The sequence below is a fragment of the Taudactylus pleione genome, unplaced genomic scaffold (assembly GCF_031769625.1).
Source record: "Taudactylus pleione unplaced genomic scaffold, aTauple2 ptg000431l, whole genome shotgun sequence".
In the NCBI taxonomy this organism is placed as follows: Eukaryota; Metazoa; Chordata; class Amphibia; order Anura; family Myobatrachidae; genus Taudactylus; species Taudactylus pleione.
Genome location: NW_028284833.1, coordinates 512,444 through 530,960, shown reverse-complemented (window position 1 = coordinate 530,960; position 18,517 = coordinate 512,444). Strand labels below are relative to the sequence as shown.

The following is an 18,517-nucleotide window of genomic DNA, read 5'->3' as shown; positions in this document are numbered from 1 at the left end:
GGTCTCCGTAGGACCTCATGGCGGAGTGTGCCAAGCAGAACTTTGACCCAGGAAGCCTGTTCTGGGCCTTCCACTGGAGGATTTGGATGACATCTCATAATAAATCTTAATAACTTAAAGATTTAAACCCGGGCAACGCTGGGTACTTCAGCTAGTTATTTCATAAATTAGTGTAGGTGACGCTGTGATCTAACACTAAAACTATGTCCAGTTGGAAACTTAAATTAGATTTTTCTACTTCAGGGTCCATAGGGGGTCCACAGGGTTGACCTTGGGGGTTATAGCTGGAACAGGATCCATGGGCACCACACAGTTAAGCTTTTAGCTCCCAGGATGCACTTGGGTCCTCTATACCCCGCCCCCGAGCCACAGGCACCTTAGTGTAAGCTGGTGCCCGGCCGGACTCGGTCACCGCGCAGGGGGGCTGCAGGAGCAGCCCCCAGAAGCTTTTTATTTTTCTAATAGATTTTATTTATTTTAATCTTTTTACTACAGACGGCAGCGAAGGGCTGTCTGTACAGACGCCCACGCTGCCGCTCTGATCCCCGACTGGCGCCGCGACGCCAGTACTGATCTGGGGATCGCGGCGGGAGGACAGAGTCCGTACTAGCCGGACTCTGTCTACCTCCCAGGACTGCTGCCGGAGTCGCCGGGGATTCAGGTAAGCCGCGCGTCGCTGGCTAGCAGCGGCGCGCGGAATACCTTAAATGCAGTCCTTTAGCCTCCGGTCCTGGGGACAGACCGGAGGCTGCTGGCAGTGGCGGCGGGCCCCCCCCATAACCCGTGGGACCACTAGACCACCAGGGATAACCGGCAAGCGGGAAGCCAGCATCCCTGGGGTTAATGGCCAGCCAGGGGAGGAAGCCTTCCCTGTTCAGCGGCTCCTCCCCTCAGCTCAGCGCGCTTTTCAGCCTGCATGTCTAGCGTCCCTGAGCTGCAGTTCACTCGGCCACTCCTCCTCTGAGGTCTCCAGCGGCCATTTTCCCAGTGGCAGCGCAGATCTCAGGGAGCACGCGGACCGGTCCCCCTGTGTACCTCTCCCCTGATTAAGGACAGCGTACACAGCACTATAGCCCTCCCAGACACTGAATCTGGGCAGGTTGATTGTAGTGTAAAGGTGCAGTGAGTATATCTTCCTGCATGGTATGTGACTTTTGCTAGTGCTGCCTGTCTGTGCTTATTTTCCGCTTACTGTCAGCTTATACCTATCCCTTTACTTCTCCTACGGGCCCTACAGGTGTGTGGGGGAGGGGCGTTTCTACTGACCTCACTTATATAGATCACGTATTTGTGAGGTCCGTCACATACAGTTGTGTGCTACTCAGTGCCATATTGTGGGCTGTTGTTCAGCACACCGGTGAGTGCGTTTTACTTCTACCCTGGTGCCAGATATATAATATATTCTGTCATGTCAGACGAGGAGGTTGAGCGCTCAGTGGCTCCGGTGTTGGCCTCCTGCGGACGCTGTTCTGCAGGAGTAGATAGGGAGGATTTGTCACAGGATGGCCTGTGTAGTCGATGCCAGGTGGCTCCTGGCCCATCCAGACCTTCTCTGGCGCAGGAACCACCGTGGGCGATGTTTTCTCAAGTGCTGGTGTCTATTGCGGACCGTCTGTCGGTCCCGACTGCTCTCCCTACTAGGGCGGTGCCCCAGCCGACCATCCCCCATTCCCCGGGTGTCCCGCAGTTATTGCGGAGTCCTCCTGGGTCTCAATCAGTTGGTCCCTATGCGGGGTTGCCAATGTATATACAGGCTTCCCCTGTGCCGCAGCAGCCTGTGGTACCTTTTCAGGCCCCTATGGCGACGCCTCCACCATGGGTGGATGTGCTCTCCAACTCCGTGCAAAATTTGGCGGCCGCTTCCTCGGCTTTTCAGTCAATGTTGCAGACTGACATGCCTTCTAGGTTTTCTAAACGCCCACTCATGACACGGGCTGATCAGGTATCGGACTCAGAGGGTTCCTCAGATGATGGGGAGGTCCCTGATGACACTGACTCGGACGCCTCGGTCCAGGAAATGGATACCAAGTCGTCCATTAATGTGCGAGCACTAGTTAGGGCGGTGCGAGCTATTCTTCTTATAGAGGATGAGGCACCGGTTCCTAAGTCGAAGTTTCCTAGTTTCAAAAAGACTAAGGTGGCTTCTGCGGTGTTTCCCCTGTCGGATCAGTTGACGGATCATATGGCGGTAGCTTGGCAGGCGCCCAGTAAGAGATTCCTTCCTCAGAAGCGGTTGGCTTCTAATTACCCCTTCCCTGAGGCACATTGTAAAAAATGGGAAACTCCACCGGCGGTGGATTCCCATGTCATCCGTTTAACTCGGGGCGCCACCTTACCATTACCGTCGATATCCTCGCTGAAGGATCCCACGGACAGGAAAGTTGAGACTTGCTTAAAGTCTATTTACTCCCTCTCCGGGGCGGTGGCCCGACCGTCCATGGCCATCTCCTGGGTGGCCAAGGCCATTGAGGGGTGGGCCAATGCATTGGAAGATACCTTCCCAGACGACGCTCCGGATGTCCAGCGGGCGTTGTTGGGACAAATGAGGGACGCTGCTTCTTACATTGGTGAAGCTTCTTTAGATGCTAGTCTGCTGACCTCGCGGGTATCGGCTGCAGCGGTGTCTGGCCGCCGATCCTTGTGGTTGCGGTCCTGCAGAGCGGACTCTGATTCAAAGAAGGGTCTGGAGGCCTTACCTTTCAATGGTGAATTACTATTTGGTCCGGACTTGGACAAAATAGTGGACACCCTGGCTAAATCCAAGTCGGCCTTCCTCCCTTCGGCGGCACTGCCTGCTAAGGTTCGGAGTTCGGCTTTTCGTTCCTTTCGGGTTCAGGGTAAGGCGAAAGGTCAGTCCTTCCCGAGACAGTCTGCGAGTAAGACTGCCTCTAAACCCAAGAAGCAAGTCTGGAGTGCTCGGCGCCCTTCTTCCAAGCAGGAAGATAAACCTGCGGCCTGATGGGACGGGCCTCCCTCTGGGGGACCTCAGAGTGGGAGGCCGACTTCTTCTATTTGCCCAGTGCTGGCACAATACCACCACGGATGCCTGGGTTCGAGAAGTGGTCTCCCAGGGGTACGCCCTGTCTTTTCGGCACAGACCACCCCACCAGTTTTTCTGCACAAGTCCTCAGGACAGGACCAAGGCGTTACAGGTTCAGGAGGCTATAGAGTCCTTGCTGAAAGCAGGGGTCATTGTTCCCGTTCCTCTATCACAACGAGGGACGGGGTATTATTCGTCTCTGTTTCTGGTGCAGAAACCCAATGGTTCTCATCGCCCTATCCTCAACTTGAAGTCTCTGAACAGATTCCTCAGAGTTCCCAAGTTCAGGATGGAAACGTTACGTTCCATCATTCTGGCGATGGAACCGGGGGATTACATGGTGTCCCTGGACATCCAGGACGCCTACCTCCATGTTCCGATAGCATCTTCACACCAGCGGTATCTGAGGTTCGCTATCCTTCAACACCACTATCAGTTCCGGGCGCTACCCTTTGGTCTCTCCACGGCACCGAGGGTGTTCACGAAGATTATGGCGGTCATGGCCGCACATCTTCAGAACCAGAATGTACGGCTGCTGCCGTACCTGGACGACCTCCTGTTGCTGGCGAGCTCCCCGGAGGTACTGCTTCAACATCTCCACCTGTCGATCGCTTGCCTGCAAGCACACGGGTGGTTGATAAATTGGAAAAAGTCCTCCCTGATTCCATCTCAGCGGATGGTTCATTTGGGAGCCCTGCTGGATTCGCGTCAGCAAAGGATCTTCCTGACTCCGGAGAAGGTCGCCTCCCTACAGCTGCGGATACACAGTTGCCTGAGCCGTTGCCGCCTGTCGGTCCATTCGGCTATGAGAGTTCTGGGGTCCATGGTGTCGACATTCGACATGGTGGAATTTGCCCAGTTCCATTCCCGGCCCCTGCAGGGGCTGATTCTATCAGAATGGAACGGGTTACCTCACCGGATCCGCTCTCAGATGCTGGTGTTGTCTCCGGACGTTCGGCAATCTTTGGCTTGGTGGCTTCAGACAGCTCATCTGGTCGAGGGGCGCCCATTTTGGATCCCGGACTGGGTCCTGCTCACGACGGATGCCAGTCTCCGGGGTTGGGGGGCAGTGACCGGCTCTTTGTCGCTTCAGGGTCGTTGGTCAGCAGAAGAAGCACTTCTCCCCATCAACATCCTGGAACTGCGGGCAGTATACAGGGCCCTGCAGTCGTCCGGCCCCGCTCTTCACGGAAGGGCGGTACAGGTGCAGTCCGACAACGCCACCACGGTGGCGTATATCAACCACCAAGGCGGAACTCGCAGTCAGGCAGCGATGTCGGAGGTGTCTCGTATCCTGACTTGGGCGGAGGGTCACATTCCGGCGATCTCGGCGGTCTTCATCCCCGGAGTCCTCAATTGGGAGGCGGACTTCCTCAGCCGTCACGACGTGCATCCCGGGGAATGGTCGCTTCACCCAGAGGTGTTTCAGCTACTCGTGGACAGGTGGGGACTGCCGGAGCTGGACTTGATGGCCTCCCGTCACAATCACAAGTTGCCCGTTTACGGGTCAAGGACAAGAGACGCAGGCGCAAGTCTGGTGGACGCGCTGTCGGTGAAATGGACGTTTCACCTGGCGTATCTGTTTCCTCCGCTATCCCTGCTTCCTCGGGTTCTGCGGAAATTCAAGCAGGACGGCGGCATGCTCGTGCTGGTAGCTCCGGGGTGGCCCAGACGTCCTTGGTACTCCGATCTCAGGAGCCTCTCCATCGACGCTCCGTACCTTCTTCCTCAGCGTCGGGACCTGTTGTCTCAGGGGCCCTGCCTTTACCCGGATCTGGGTCGGCTGTCTTTGACGGCGTGGCTCTTGAGACAGCCGTCTTGAGGTCTCGGGGCTTCTCCGGTTCGGTTATTGGTACCATGCTCCGGGCACGCAAGCCTGCTTCAGCACGGATTTATCACAGAGTGTGGCACACTTACTTTCAGTGGTGTGAGTCCAGACATTATGATCCTCAGGTGTTCCGAGTTTCTAGGATCTTGGAATTTCTTCAGTCAGGATTGGATCTCGGCTTACGCCTTGCATCTCTGAAGGTTCATGTGTCCGCCTTGTCAGTGTGGTTTCAACGGCGGATTGCAATACTACCAGACGTTCACACCTTTTTCCAGGGTGTTCTCAGGATCCAGCCTCCCTTTGTGCCTCCTGTGGCTCCTTGGGACTTGGCGGTGGTGCTACGGGTCCTGCAGGGTCCTCCGTTTGAGCCTCTTGAGGCGGTGGAGCTCAAGTGGCTGACATTTAAAACGGTTTTTCTCCTGGCAATTGCTTCGGCCAGGAGGGTGTCTGAATTGGGGGCGCTTTCCTGTCGCCCTCCTTTCCTGATTTTTCACCAGGACAGAGTGGTGCTCCGCACTCGTCCTGAGTTTTTGCCCAAAGTGGTCTCGAAGTTCCACATTAATCAGGAACTTGTTGTGCCAGCTTTTCAGTCCCCTGGTCTTTCAGCTGGTGAGACTTCCTTAGATGTGGTCAGGGCGCTTATAATTTATGTAGACCGGACGGCTTCGGTTAGGAAGTCTGATTCCTTGTTTATCCTCTTTGGTTTTCACAAGAGGGGTTGGCCTGCCAACAAACAAACATTAGCCCGTTGGCTTCGTTCCGTTATTTGTGAGGCTTATGCACAAGAGGGTTTACCTGTGCCAGCCTCTGTTAAGGCTCATTCCACTCGTTCTGTGGGTCCCTCTTGGGCTGCTAGACGTGGCGCCTCCGCTGTTCAGCTGTGTAAGGCGGCCACTTGGTCTTCTATTCAAACGTTTTTGAGGTTCTATGTGTTTGACACCTTCGCCTCTCAGGATGCTTCCTTTGGGCGCCGGGTGCTCCTTTCAGCACAGGAGCATCCCCGCCCTTAGTTGAACTGCTTTGGGACATCCTCAAGGTCAACCCTGTGGACCCCCTATGGACCCTGAAGTAGAAAACAAGAGATATGGTAAGAACTTACCTTTGTTATCTCTGTTTATACGAAGTCCATAGGGTCCACAGGGCGCCCGCCCTGACGCACCTGGCTTCAAATGGGCTGTGTGGCTGGTCACCGGTTTTCCGTCTCCTATTGCTGTGAGTATGGTTTCTTGTGTGTTCCAGTCTTCCTTCTCTCTGTTCCATATTCTCCTCCGGCCTAGGCTGCTTACCAACTGAGGTGCCTGTGGCTCGGGGGCGGGGTATAGAGGAGGACCCAAGTGCATCCTGGGAGCTAAAAGCTTAACTGTGTGGTGCCCATGGATCCTGTTCCAGCTATAACCCCCAAGGTCAACCCTGTGGACCCTATGGACTTCGTAGAAACAGAGATAACAAAGGTAAGTTCTTACCATATCTCTTGTTTTCTACTTCAGGGTCCATAGGGGGTCCACAGGATACCTTGGGGTATAGGTGTGACGTCAGTCGCTGGGCACCATAGAGTTAAGCTTTTCAGCCTCCCAGGATGCACTAGGGTCCCCCTCCTATACCCCGCCCCCGAGCCAAGGCACCTCAGTTTAGTTTGGTGCCCGGCCGGAGTCGGGTGCACCTGTCGGAGTGGGGGCTAGAAGAGCCCCTGAAGCTTTCTTCAGTGCAGCTGTGGCTGCACATCTGGATGTACAGCATGGACAGTCAGTCCTGACGTCCATGCTGTCTTCCCTACACCCCCGCCGGTACCGATCCAGGGATGCTGGTGAGCATCTGGGGTCACAGCTAGCGGTGACCCCAGATGTTCCGGACCATGGCCGGATCCAAGGGGGACAAAGGTAAGCAGCGGGGTCCCGCGGTGAGTCCCCGCTGGTCACATGGTCCTAAGTCCCCAGGCAGGAGGCTCCCTGGGGACTGGCTGCAGCGTGGAGCCAGGCGACCAACCTGCGCTTTCCACTACCCCCTGGGACAGCGGACCGCAGCAGAGCGGTAGCGCTGCGGTGTCCCAGGGGTTAAATGCATGCCAGGGGAGTGCGCCTTCCCTGTCTCACAGCCGGCGCCTCCCCCGCTGCACACAGCCGTCTCTGCATGCTGCTGACTGGTCCTGTGGCAGCGCTCCTCCCCCAGACCAGCCTCCTCTCTGCTCCTCGGCGGCCATCTTCTCCAGAGCGCATGGTGAACGCTGCTGGAAGCGCTGGACGGAAGCATCGTGGTCTGGGTCCCCCCGCATACCTCTCCTCCGCTGTGGTCAGGTCTGTATGCAGCGCTGTGTCCTACCAGGCCCTGTGTCTGCGTAGTTGAGTGATCAGCGCTGTTAGTGCAGGAATTGATTTTCTTTGCATTGTATGTGACTGTGCTAGCGCTGCTGCCTGTAACTTTTCTCTAAACTGTCAGCTTTATTACTGTCCCTGTTCTTTCTGCTAAGCCCTTGCGGTGCGGTGCTGCAGGGTGGTCTCTCGCCTATTTAAGTTATAATTGGTGAGAGGGGTCACATACTTTGTACCATCATGTCCGAAAGTGATTTTTCCCCTCCGGCTACAGTGTACTACGTGTAAAGTACCGTTAGCGGAGGGGGAGGGTAGCACGGAGGGCCTTTGCCGGCAGTGTTTGTCCATGGCGCGGCCTCTTACGGTTACAGCACCGGTACAGGAGCCGCCCTGGGCTTGTTTCGCTCAGGCGCTTACAGCCTTAGTGGGCCAGTTAGCTCCGCAGCCCGCGTTTACACCGATGGGTTTATCCCAGCAGTCAGTGGTGTCGTCACCCATGCAGGGTTTCCCACGACAATTGGTGGTACCCCACAGTCTCCCTATTTCCCCGCTCCCGGTTTCTCAGGAGCCAGCATGGGTTAACTCCCTGACGAGTTCTGTACAGCACTTGTCGGATGTGTTGCAAGGGGAGTCTGTGATGCGGCCGTATAAACGGCCAGTGGCGTCTCTGTCGGCTCCTTATGAGGATGACGAGGGGACGTCTGATGATGGGGAGATTCTGGATCCTTACGATCAGGAACCTCTCCATACTAAGGACGCTGATGCTAAGTCCAAAGTATATATTCCTGGACTTATTCGGGCGGTCCGCACAGCCTTGGTGATTGAGGACGAAGTTCCCCCAGCGGCTAAATCTAAGTATGCCTTTTTCAAAGATGTGAAGGGCGATGCCACAGTCTTTCCTCTTTCGGGTCAGTTGGTGGACCATTTAGAGGAGGCGTGGAAACAGCCTGTCAAAAGATACCAGCCGCAGAGACGCCTGGCGGTGGCTTATCCGTTCGCGGATAATTATTTTGCAAAGTGGGAATCCCCTCCACAGGTGGATTCTCACGTGACCCGTCTTGTCCGTAGTGCCACATTACCGATGCCATCTATGTCCTCCCTTAAGGATGCTACGGACCGCAAGGTGGAGATCTGCCTGAAGTCCGCTTATTCCCTTGCGGGGGGGGCAGCACGGCCGGCTATGGCCATTTGCTGGGTTGCCAGAGCGATGGAGCGCTGGGCGGATTCATTAGAGGCTTCTTTTGATTCCGACTGTCCGGCCGAACAGGCGGAGTTGATTGGTAATCTCCGTGATTCGGCCACTTATATCAACGAGGCGGCCCTAGACATTAGTACTCTGGTGTCTAGAATTTCTTCAGCAGCGGTGGCTGCTCGTCGCACCTTGTGGCTGCGATCCTGGAAGGCGGACGCAGATTCCAAAAAGGGTCTGGAGGCGTTGCCGTTTACCGGAGAAGTTCTCTTCGGTCCGGATCTGGATAAGATTGTGGCCATGCTGGCGGCAGCCAAATCGGCTTGTCTCCCGTCGGCCGCTGCTCCTTCTGGTTCTGGACCATCGTCCTTTCGGTCATCTAGGGCCCAGGGCAGGCCCAAACCACAGTCGTTTCCTCGACAGGCTGGCCCTAAGAAATCGGCCAAGCCCCGGAAGCAGGCATGGAGTACCAGACGTCCGGCCCCCAAACCAGATGACAAGCCTGCGGCCTGATGGTCCGGGCCTGCCTTTGGGGGATCCCAGGGTGGGAGGCCGCCTGCTGCAGTTCGCCCAGTGTTGGTCGGCCACTACGACAGACACTTGGGTTCTGGAGGTGGTTTCCCACGGATACGCCCTCTCCTTCCGGCACAGACCCCCGGCTCGATTCTTCACCACGGGTCTACCATCAGACCGGAAAAAGGCTACGGAGCTGCGGAAGGTATTGCACACTATGCTCCAGGCTGGAGTTATAGTGCCTGTTCCATTCTCCCAGAGGGGTCAGGGTTTCTATTCAAATCTATTTTTGGTACAGAAACCCAATGGGTTGTATCGTCCGATTCTCAACCTCAAAGCACTCAAGTCTTTGCGGGTTCCGAAGTTTCGGATGGAGACCCTACGGTCAATCATTCTGGCGTTGGAACCTGGGGACTACATGGTGTCATTGGACATACAGGATGCTTACCTGCATGTCCCTATTCTTTTGCGCCATCAACAGTTCCTCAGGTTTGCAATCCGCAGCGACCACTTCCAGTTTCGGGCGTTACCTTTTGGCCTGGCGACAGCACCACGTGTTTTCACCAAGGTGATGGCGGTCATGGCGGCTTCTCTGCGGCTGCAGGGAGTCCGCATGTTGCCGTACTTGGACGACCTGTTATTGGTGGCGGGATCTCCAGAGCTCCTGTTATGCCACTTGGACCTGACCATTGCACTGCTGCAATGGCACGGCTGGCTAATCAACTGGCAGAAGTCCACTCTAATCCCGGCTTGGAGGATTCTGCATCTTGGAGCCTTATTGGACTCGGGACAGCAAAGGATCTTCGTGACGGAGGACAAGATCTCTGCTTTACAGTCAAGGGTGCGCAGTTGTCTGCACAGCCGCCGGGTGTCCCTACACTCGGCGATGAGGTTACTGGGCTCCATGGTGTCGGTGTTCGACATGGTGGAATATGCCCAGTTTCACTCCAGACCTCTGCAGCACCTGATCCTGTCCAAGTGGAACGGGCTGCCTCAGTCTCTGAAGTCCCAGACGATTATGATCACCCCGGAGGTTCGCCTGTCCCTTGCGTGGTGGTTACAGACGACCCACCTCAACAAGGGACGTCCGTTCTGGGTTCCAAATTGGGTCCTGTTGACAACGGACGCCAGTCTTCGGGGCTGGGGAGCAGTTTCGGGTCCACACTTGTTCCAGGGCAGGTGGACGCTGACAGAAGCGGAGCTTCCAATAAATATCTTGGAACTCCGTGCGGTCTTCAGTGCTCCCCAGCAGGCACATCGGTTTCTCCAGGGTCACCCGGGGCAGGTCCAGTCGGACAACGCTACCACCGTGGCCTACATAAACAGGCAAGGAGGAACTCGCAGTCGGGCGGCTCTCGTAGAGGTCTCTCGGATCCTGGTTTGGGCGGAACGCAATCTTCCGGCCATATCAGCGGTCTTCATCCCGGGAGTGCTAAATTGGGAGGCGGACTTTCTAAGTCGCCAGGACGTTCATCCGGGGGAATGGTCCCTGCACCCGGACGTTTTTCAACTGCTGGTGGACAGGTGGGGTCTTCCAGAGATCGACCTCATGGCGTCCCGGCACAACAACAAGTTGCCGGTGTACGGGTCTCGCACAAGAGACAAAGGGGCGTCTCTGGTGGATGCTCTGTCCGTCCGGTGGACGTTCCGGTTCGCATACCTGTTCCCTCCGGTCTCCCTTCTTCCACGGGTAATCCGGAAATTCAAACAGGAAGGAGGGACGCTCCTGTTGATAGCTCCCGCGTGGCCCAGACGGCACTGGTTCTCAGACCTTCAGGGTCTGTCCGTGGACAGTCCTCTGCGGTTGCCGCTACGACCGGACCTTCTGTCTCAGGGTCCTTGTCTTCACCCGGACCTGACTCGGCTGTCTTTGACGGCGTGGCTGTTGAGACGGCCATGCTGAGGTCCCGGGGGTTTTCCAGCTCTGTGGTGCGTACCATGTTGCGAGCTCGGAAACCGTCTTCCGCGAGGATATACCATCGCGTGTGGCATACGTTCTTCCAGTGGTGTCGACCGAGAGGTTATGCACCGCGGGAATTTCGTCTGTCTCGGATTCTCGCCTTCCTGCAAGCGGGACTAGATCATGGGCTTCGCCTTGCTTATTTGAAGGTACAGGTTTCGGCCCTATCTGTCTGGTTTCACCGTAGGATTGCTACAATCCCGGATGTGCGCACCTTTATGCAAGGTGTTCTCCGCATTCAGCCGCCCTTTGTTCCACCTGTGGCGCCTTGGGATTTGGCTGTGGTCCTGAGGGCTCTCCAAGGACCGCCGTTTGAACCACTGGGCTCAGTGGATCTTAAATGGCTAACAGCTAAGACTGTTTTCCTTCTGGCCATTGCTTCGGCCAGACGTGTTTCTGAGTTAGGGGCTCTTTCTTGTAGACCCCCTTTCTTGGTTTTTCATGGGAACAGGGCAGTGCTCCGCACTCGGCCCGAGTTTCTTCCCAAAGTTGTTTCCCAGTTTCATGTTAACGAGGAAATCGTTGTTCCGGCCTTTAACTCACCGAGTCTTTCCGTGGGTGAGGCCTCTTTGGATGTTGTGCGGGCCTTAAGGACTTATGTTGACCGCACTTCGTTTAGGAAGTCGGACGCTTTGTTTGTCCTCTATGGCTTCCATAAAAAGGGTTGGCCTGCTTCAAAGCAAACTTTGGCAGCCTGGATCCGTATGGCTATTTCTGAAGCTTATCTTCATGAAGGCCTACCTGTCCCTCCTTCTCTGAAGGCTCATTCCAGTAGGTCTGTGGGTCCTTCGTGGGCAGCTCGACGTGGTGCCTCGGCAGTTCAGATCTGCAAGGCTGCTACGTGGTCCTCTGTCCATACCTTCATGAGGTATTACAGGTTTGACACCTTTGCCTCTCAGGATGCTTCCTTCGGGCGGCGGATTCTCCTTTCTGCACAGGAGCGTCCCCACCCTTGAAGGATACTGCTTTGGGACATCCCCAAGGTATCCTGTGGATACCCTATGGACCCTGAAGTAGAAAATATGAGATATGGTAAGAACTTACCCTTGTTATCTCTATTTCTACGAAGTCCATAGGGTTCCACAGGACTCCCGCCCTGTCGCACCTGTGCTGCAGATGGGCTTTGCTCTGGTCACCGGTTTTCCGTCTCCCTCTGGTGAGAATGTGATTCTTGTATGTGTCCAGATCTTTTTTCTCTCTCTTCCTTCTCCTCCTCCGGCCTATGGCTTGATAACTAACTGAGGTGCCTTGGCTCGGGGGCGGAGTATAGGAGGGGGACCCTAGTGCATCCTGGGAGGCTGAAAAGCTTAACTCTATGGTGCCCAGCGACTGACGTCACACCTATACCCCAAGGTATCCTGTGGAACCCTATGGACTTCGTAGTAATAGAGATAACAAGGGTAAGTTCTTACCATATCTCATATTTTTTTTAATGTCCAGGAATGTGAAAAATGCAACAAACCTCTACACCCGGCTGTCTTTAAATAATAAAACATATATACAGTGTGTTTCAGTGGGAGGAATACAGGATTTTATACAGTTATTGTTTATTGGAGCTCACAGTCTAAATTTCCTAGTATACAAGTGCTAAAACACTATGGTCAATATTTGTCAGAATCCAATGAACCCACCAGTATGTTTTTGGACTGTGGGAGGAACCCACGCAAACGCAAGGACAACATACAAACTCCACACAGATAGGTCATTAGTAATGCTAACCACTACGCTAACATCCTGCTCAAAGGTATCTGTAGTCCTAAAGTGCTTCCGATATGCTCCATATAAAAATGTTCCTTCCCTCTATATTGTACTTCATGTTACACTCCTTTAGGAATTAGTTATATGCTCTCTTACCCTTCCTTCCCCGCCGGGTTCTGTCCCTGCAGTGTTACAGCGCATGTATGACCTTACTTCACGCATGCTCACAGTGAGTGTTGGAGGGATCTACGTGGATCCCTTTTTGCACTCAGGAACTTCTTTTAATAGAAAGAATTGTGCTAAAAAGCCATCTAACAGGCATTAGTTATTATAATCAAGCTCTGAAAACTTTAACATTGCATTAGGGGTGGTGGCGTACCCCGAAGGATTTTGTCTGTTGTGTGTATAGTCTGTCTCCATGCAGGCTTTCGCTCTAATGCACTATTGGCCTACATCTGAGGCAGGCAAAACTGTGGCACTCCAGATGCTGTGGAACTACACATCCCAACATGTCCCCAAAGAGTTTCAGCATAACCTAACAGACTGTGGCAGAGCATGCTGGGACGTGTAGTCTGGAGTGCCACAGGTTTGCTTACCCCATAGCCTACAAATTGCCTCTCCCACTACAATGGTGCTGGGGGAGATTAAATGCAATAGGTTCTGACACTCTAAAAAGACATGCCTAAAAACCTACCTGGAACCCAATATGCTGTAGTTTTTCATGCAGACCGTCTAAAACCCTCCTTCCATCAAATATAAATGCCGGTTTCAGCATTTTCTCATAGAGTCTCTCGTAGTCCAGATCCTGTAAAAAGTAAGTCATTACAGCAATGAAGCAAAGATACGAGGACATAGCGGAAGACATCAGTGCTTAATTCAGGTCGGACGTCTCACCTTGAAAAGGTCCCACTCAGTGCAAATAACAAGGGCGTGGGTGTTCTCACAAGCAGCATATGGCTCTGCCAGGATGGTCACCAGCTTTGACACTGTAACGAAATAGAGTAGATGGCATAGTAAATCTGCCAGTATTACAAGGAAACCTGTATGAACGTGGCTTATATTCTACCCTGAGTATAGAAGCCACTGGAAGAAACCTGACCACTCTTCTCTACAACTCTCATGTTGGTTGAACCAGCTTGGGGTAACGTGTGCCCATAGCAACCAATCGGCTCTTAGCTAGCATTGATCCATTCTATAAAATGATAGGTAGAAACTGGTCGCTATGAGCAACTTCTCAGAAGCAGCCAATAGATGAGGAGTAGACTGTGGCACATGGTCAGCAGCTATATTGTGGCAGGCATAGGTACTTAAATGATGCTCATATGGTATTAAGGAGCCTAATGTGTGCAAATAAAATATTAGCTACACCACCACCAGTCTCAGCCATTAACACAAGGCGGGATGGATCCATGGATGAAGGCTGTTCATGCCAACTTCGTCAGACCAGGTGACTGTGACCGGATGGCTTTGCCACCCGATCACAGATTAGTTTCGATCCCCACTGGATTTTGAGGTACAAGGGATTCCCACTTAACGTCAGTAACCGCCTGTTACTAACTTCGCCCACTGCGCCGTGGGCTGGTAACACGCTGCCGCCACCAACCTCCTACAATACAATGTTACCGCTTCTTATGTACACTCAGGCTCCTACACTGGCACCTGGAACCACTTCTCCCAGGCTCCTAGAACCGACTCTGCTGGATATGCGTAGATGAGCTGCGGTCGCACCACCTGATTAGTGTCAGCTGATGCCCAGGCTCTGAACGGTAGCTGGCAGAGGACTCGAGTTTGGTGACACTGGGCTCAATTCTGAAGAGCCGGAGAACGGAATAGCGTTTGGCGCAATTCTGTTGTCACAGGTTACAGATGAAGTTGTTCTAAAGGCAAGAGTTTACTGCTCAAAAAGCCTTCAAATATAATCTTCTTATTTTAGGGGTGGGTACAGCACACAGATATTCACAGTATTACAATCCTTCTTGATGTTCAAAAAGATTCACACAAAAGATACACACACACACAGGGCTCACATGCCCTCTTTATATCCCATTCTTACACACAATACCACGGGGTAAATCTGCCCTGTGTTCCTTAACCACTATCTCACAAAATATAAATAATTATATCTTAAGCTGGCCATACACGCTACAATTATTGGGGCGATCCGCTCGATATCTGCGGGGGGCGACCGAGGGTTAAATATTGCTCGGTCGGGCATGTCGGATTGTCCAGCATGCCCGCCCGATGCGATACTTACCGGTAAACTGTCGGCCACATCGGGCAGCATATGGCCAGCCGCGGCCGACAGACAGACATTTCCTGTGTTCCTTCCCATGGAAGGAACAGGGAAATGTCTCCTCCCCCGGGGGCGGAGCGCAGATGTCGGGCAAATACCCTGTGAGTAATCTCACAGTGTATGCTGCAGCTGGCAGGCTACCAGATAAAATGTCTGTCGGTCTGACAGACATTTTATCTGGACGTGTATGCCCAGCATAACATTTCAAAAGGAGCTAACCAATTTCCTCCTTTCTAATCACCCACCCAAAAGCAGTTTGCTTCCTAAAACACATAAACTGATTTAGCATACCGTATAATGGGGAGATGTACTAAACTCTGGAAAGTGATGAATTGTAAAGTGATAAACTGCCAGCCACTCAGCTCCTAACTGTCACGTTACAGGCTGTGTATGAAAATTTACAGTTAGAAGCTGATTGGTTGGTAGTTTATCACTCTCCATTTTATCAATTTCCAGAGCTTAGTACATCTGCCCCTAACTGTCTCTTAAAATGTAAATCTAAAATTCACAGATAAATTGCATTCATCCTTTCAAATACAAGTATCTATGTATCAAATCAGTGTGGCTTTCCCAGTATTAACACCTTCAGTTCTTAGGAAGTTCCACACAATAGGGCAGGGGTTCCCAACCACAGTCCTCAAGGCACACTAACAGTCCAGGTTTTAAGGATAGCCATACTTGAACACAGGTGTCTTAATTAGTACCTAAGTTATTTTAATTTAGCCATCTGTGCTCAAGCATGGATATCACTAAAACCTGGACTGTTAGTGTGCCTTGAGGACCGAGGTTGGGAAACACTACAGTAGGGGGTAAATTTACTAAAGTGAGATCTTTTAGAAGCGGAGATGTTGCCCATAGCAACCACTCAGATTCTAGCTATTATCTTTTAGAATGTGCTAGTTAAATGTTAAGTATCTGACTGGTTGCTATGGGCAACATCTCCACTTCTAAAAACTGTCACTTTAGTAAATTTACCCCTAGGAGTTTCCTAAGAACAAACCAATTGTTTTTGTTTCCCCCAAACCTGCATTTTATACCCCTTTTACACCAGAGCTAAAACCCGGGTTATTTCAGGGTTAACCCGGGTAGCTCCTTGGTGTAAAAGGGGAAAGGGTTGGATTGCCGGGTTGAGTGACCCGGCAATCCAACCCAGGTAACTTGCAGGGTTTAACATGGGAATAACCCGTGAAACCCTGCAGTGTAATCTGGGTGACCTGGATCGTGCCACATGCCTGCCGATTGTTCTGCTTTAGTGGCACTTGGAGATGACGTCATCTCCAAGCGTCCACTTCAACGCCGCAAAAACCGCGTCTCTGCAGACCCTGCTCCGGTGTGAAGGCGCCGAGTTGGGAATATCCTGCGTCGGCGCCTGGGAACTTCTGGGTCTGATCTGGATTGGAACACTTACTATGTGAGGATGTCTAAAGAGCAATTTGTCTACCTTTTATAGCAAAATACCTTATACATTCCTCACAAGTACATAGTCTTTACATACAAACATGTCTCCCCAAATTCAAAACTGCACACACTGCTTTAAATACAACTTAGTAAAATACATTAATACCTATACGTGTACAGTACATGGTGCCCTGTGCACCCCGCCGGGTGCCGTCGCTTACGAGGTCGATACACACTACACATCGTCTAGTGCACAGCTTCTCAAACTCGGCCCTCAGGACCCCAAACAGTGCATGTTTTCCAGGTCTCCTCACAGAATCACAAGTGAAATAATTAGCTCCACCTGTGGATCTTTTAAAATGTGTCAGCCAGTAATGACTACACCTGTGCACCTGCTGGGTGACCTGGAAAACGTGACCAGTGTGGGGTCCTGAGGACCGAGTTTGAGAACCACTGGTCTAGTGCATAGGTTCAAAAACTTGGTCCTTGGGACCCTGAACAGTGCATTTTTTCCAGGTTTCTTCACAGAATTACAAGTGAAATAATTAACTCCACCTGTGGCTCTTTTAAAATGTATCAGTGAGTAATGAACACACCTGTGCACCTGCTGGGTGACCTGGAAAACGTGAACTGTGTGAGGTCCTGAGGACCGAGTTTGAGAACCACTAGTCTTGTGTGTATCCATCTGTACTCCGTATTTGTTCTCTCTATACTGGTGTTTGGCCTGAACAATAATTGAACCATACGATTGGCTGATGATATATTTACATTAACAAGCAGGTGTACTTAATACAGTGGCCACTGGGTGTAAGTACTGTAATGCAATTTATAAAAATAACCGGTTCCATTAGCAAGTTTATGTGAATTACCTCTCTCAGGATTGTCCCCAGAGATGGCTGGGTGGGTAAGATCCCGAATAATCTGCTCTGCCGTTACTTTTGGATCATAGATTGTCAGGCGGGCACCCTCATCCAACAGATACTTGCAAACATAGATGCTTGATGATTCCCTTAGAAACAGAGCAATGAGACGGTATGGTAATTATATTTAACATACACTGGTATATGCCAAGTTAATTATATAGAGAACAGACAAATTATTGTGGCCAGAAGTAAAAAAAATATTCAAATATATAAAGCATTGTTTTATTGTCCTGATTCCAGTTTCTATGGAGTTCTATTTTGCATTTGTCGAAGCTGAATATTTGGCTGAGACAAGATCTGTTTAAAATTGAAGCGTGCGTGACGCCATCTTGCAAATGGCAGCTAGACTCCATTTTAGAAACAAGAATCTGCAAGACGCCATTTTGTGACCAGCGTCAATTCAAGTTACAACTCAGGAGCTAAGAACAGATGGCAATGTTTTTGTTAATCTACCAAGGGCAACTGGAAGAACAAGCTCCCTGAGTAAAAGTAAATAGAATAGACAATGGGTATTTTTACATACAAATTGGGAATCCCTGGATGCAGACAAAGTATAGTTGTGGCAATTGTAATATAATCCAGGCATTGATCTACACAATTGGATTTGTCTGAATCCTAAACAGGTCTTAGCCCCACACACAGACAGAATGGCCCCAACTTCACAGCTTGATTCACAGTTCACACAAGAGTCTGGGAGAACAAAAGAGGTTTTTTTCCTTTGAACACAGGACAGGTGGGGGCCTGCTGACAGAGGGCATGTGGAACTACAATGCTCAGCAATCCACACTGCTGGATGTTCACTTCGTGTATGAGAAATTATGCACTTAAATCTCACCCATTAATTACTAGCGTCCTTATATCAAACCCCGAATACCCACAAATTACATATTCACACATAAGGTTCAATAAGCTCTAAAGTGTATGATTTAAGTTGGTTCAGTTAGTTAAATGCTGAGAAATAAAGATATTTGATAACTAAGGTATTATCCATGCTAAACAAGTCGTGTTTGGAGTTGTACTGATGCGTACTCTTTTTACAGTTCCGGTGTTATCGGTGGGGAGATCGCATCATGCATTCTCGAGTTATGGATCGCAGAGCCTACAAGCAACAAAATGTATATTTTAGGAACAGCTGTTAGGATGTTGCAGGGGGCGTGAAGAGGAAGATCCCCAGCTGTTAGAGGCAGGGAGAGTCTGTTTGAACCAGCCTGCTAAATGTGCTGTAACAGATGCTTCTCCCCTGGGAACCAATGATATCAGCAACAGACTTCCCTATTGTCCTGTTTATTCTGGGGGGGTATAAATATGAGTGCACGGATGCTGGTTCTCAGTCTTCATGCTGAACGCTGTATGACTAGGGGTCTCTTGC

At 51.7% G+C, this 18,517-nt stretch overlaps 1 protein-coding gene across 1 annotated transcript in view; it reads right to left on the bottom strand.

The window, feature by feature from the left end:
- The window catches only part of LOC148505990 (UDP-glucose 6-dehydrogenase-like), a 34,781-nt gene that overhangs the window by 758 nt on the left and 15,506 nt on the right, over positions 1-18,517 (bottom strand). The window contains exons 8-10 of the mRNA XM_088447371.1: positions 17,095-17,234; positions 13,429-13,520; positions 13,229-13,339 (exon numbers count right to left, since the gene is read on the bottom strand). Coding sequence (XP_088303497.1) covers positions 13,229-13,339; positions 13,429-13,520; positions 17,095-17,234 — 343 coding nt within the window. The remainder of the gene's footprint in view (positions 1-13,228; positions 13,340-13,428; positions 13,521-17,094; positions 17,235-18,517) is intronic.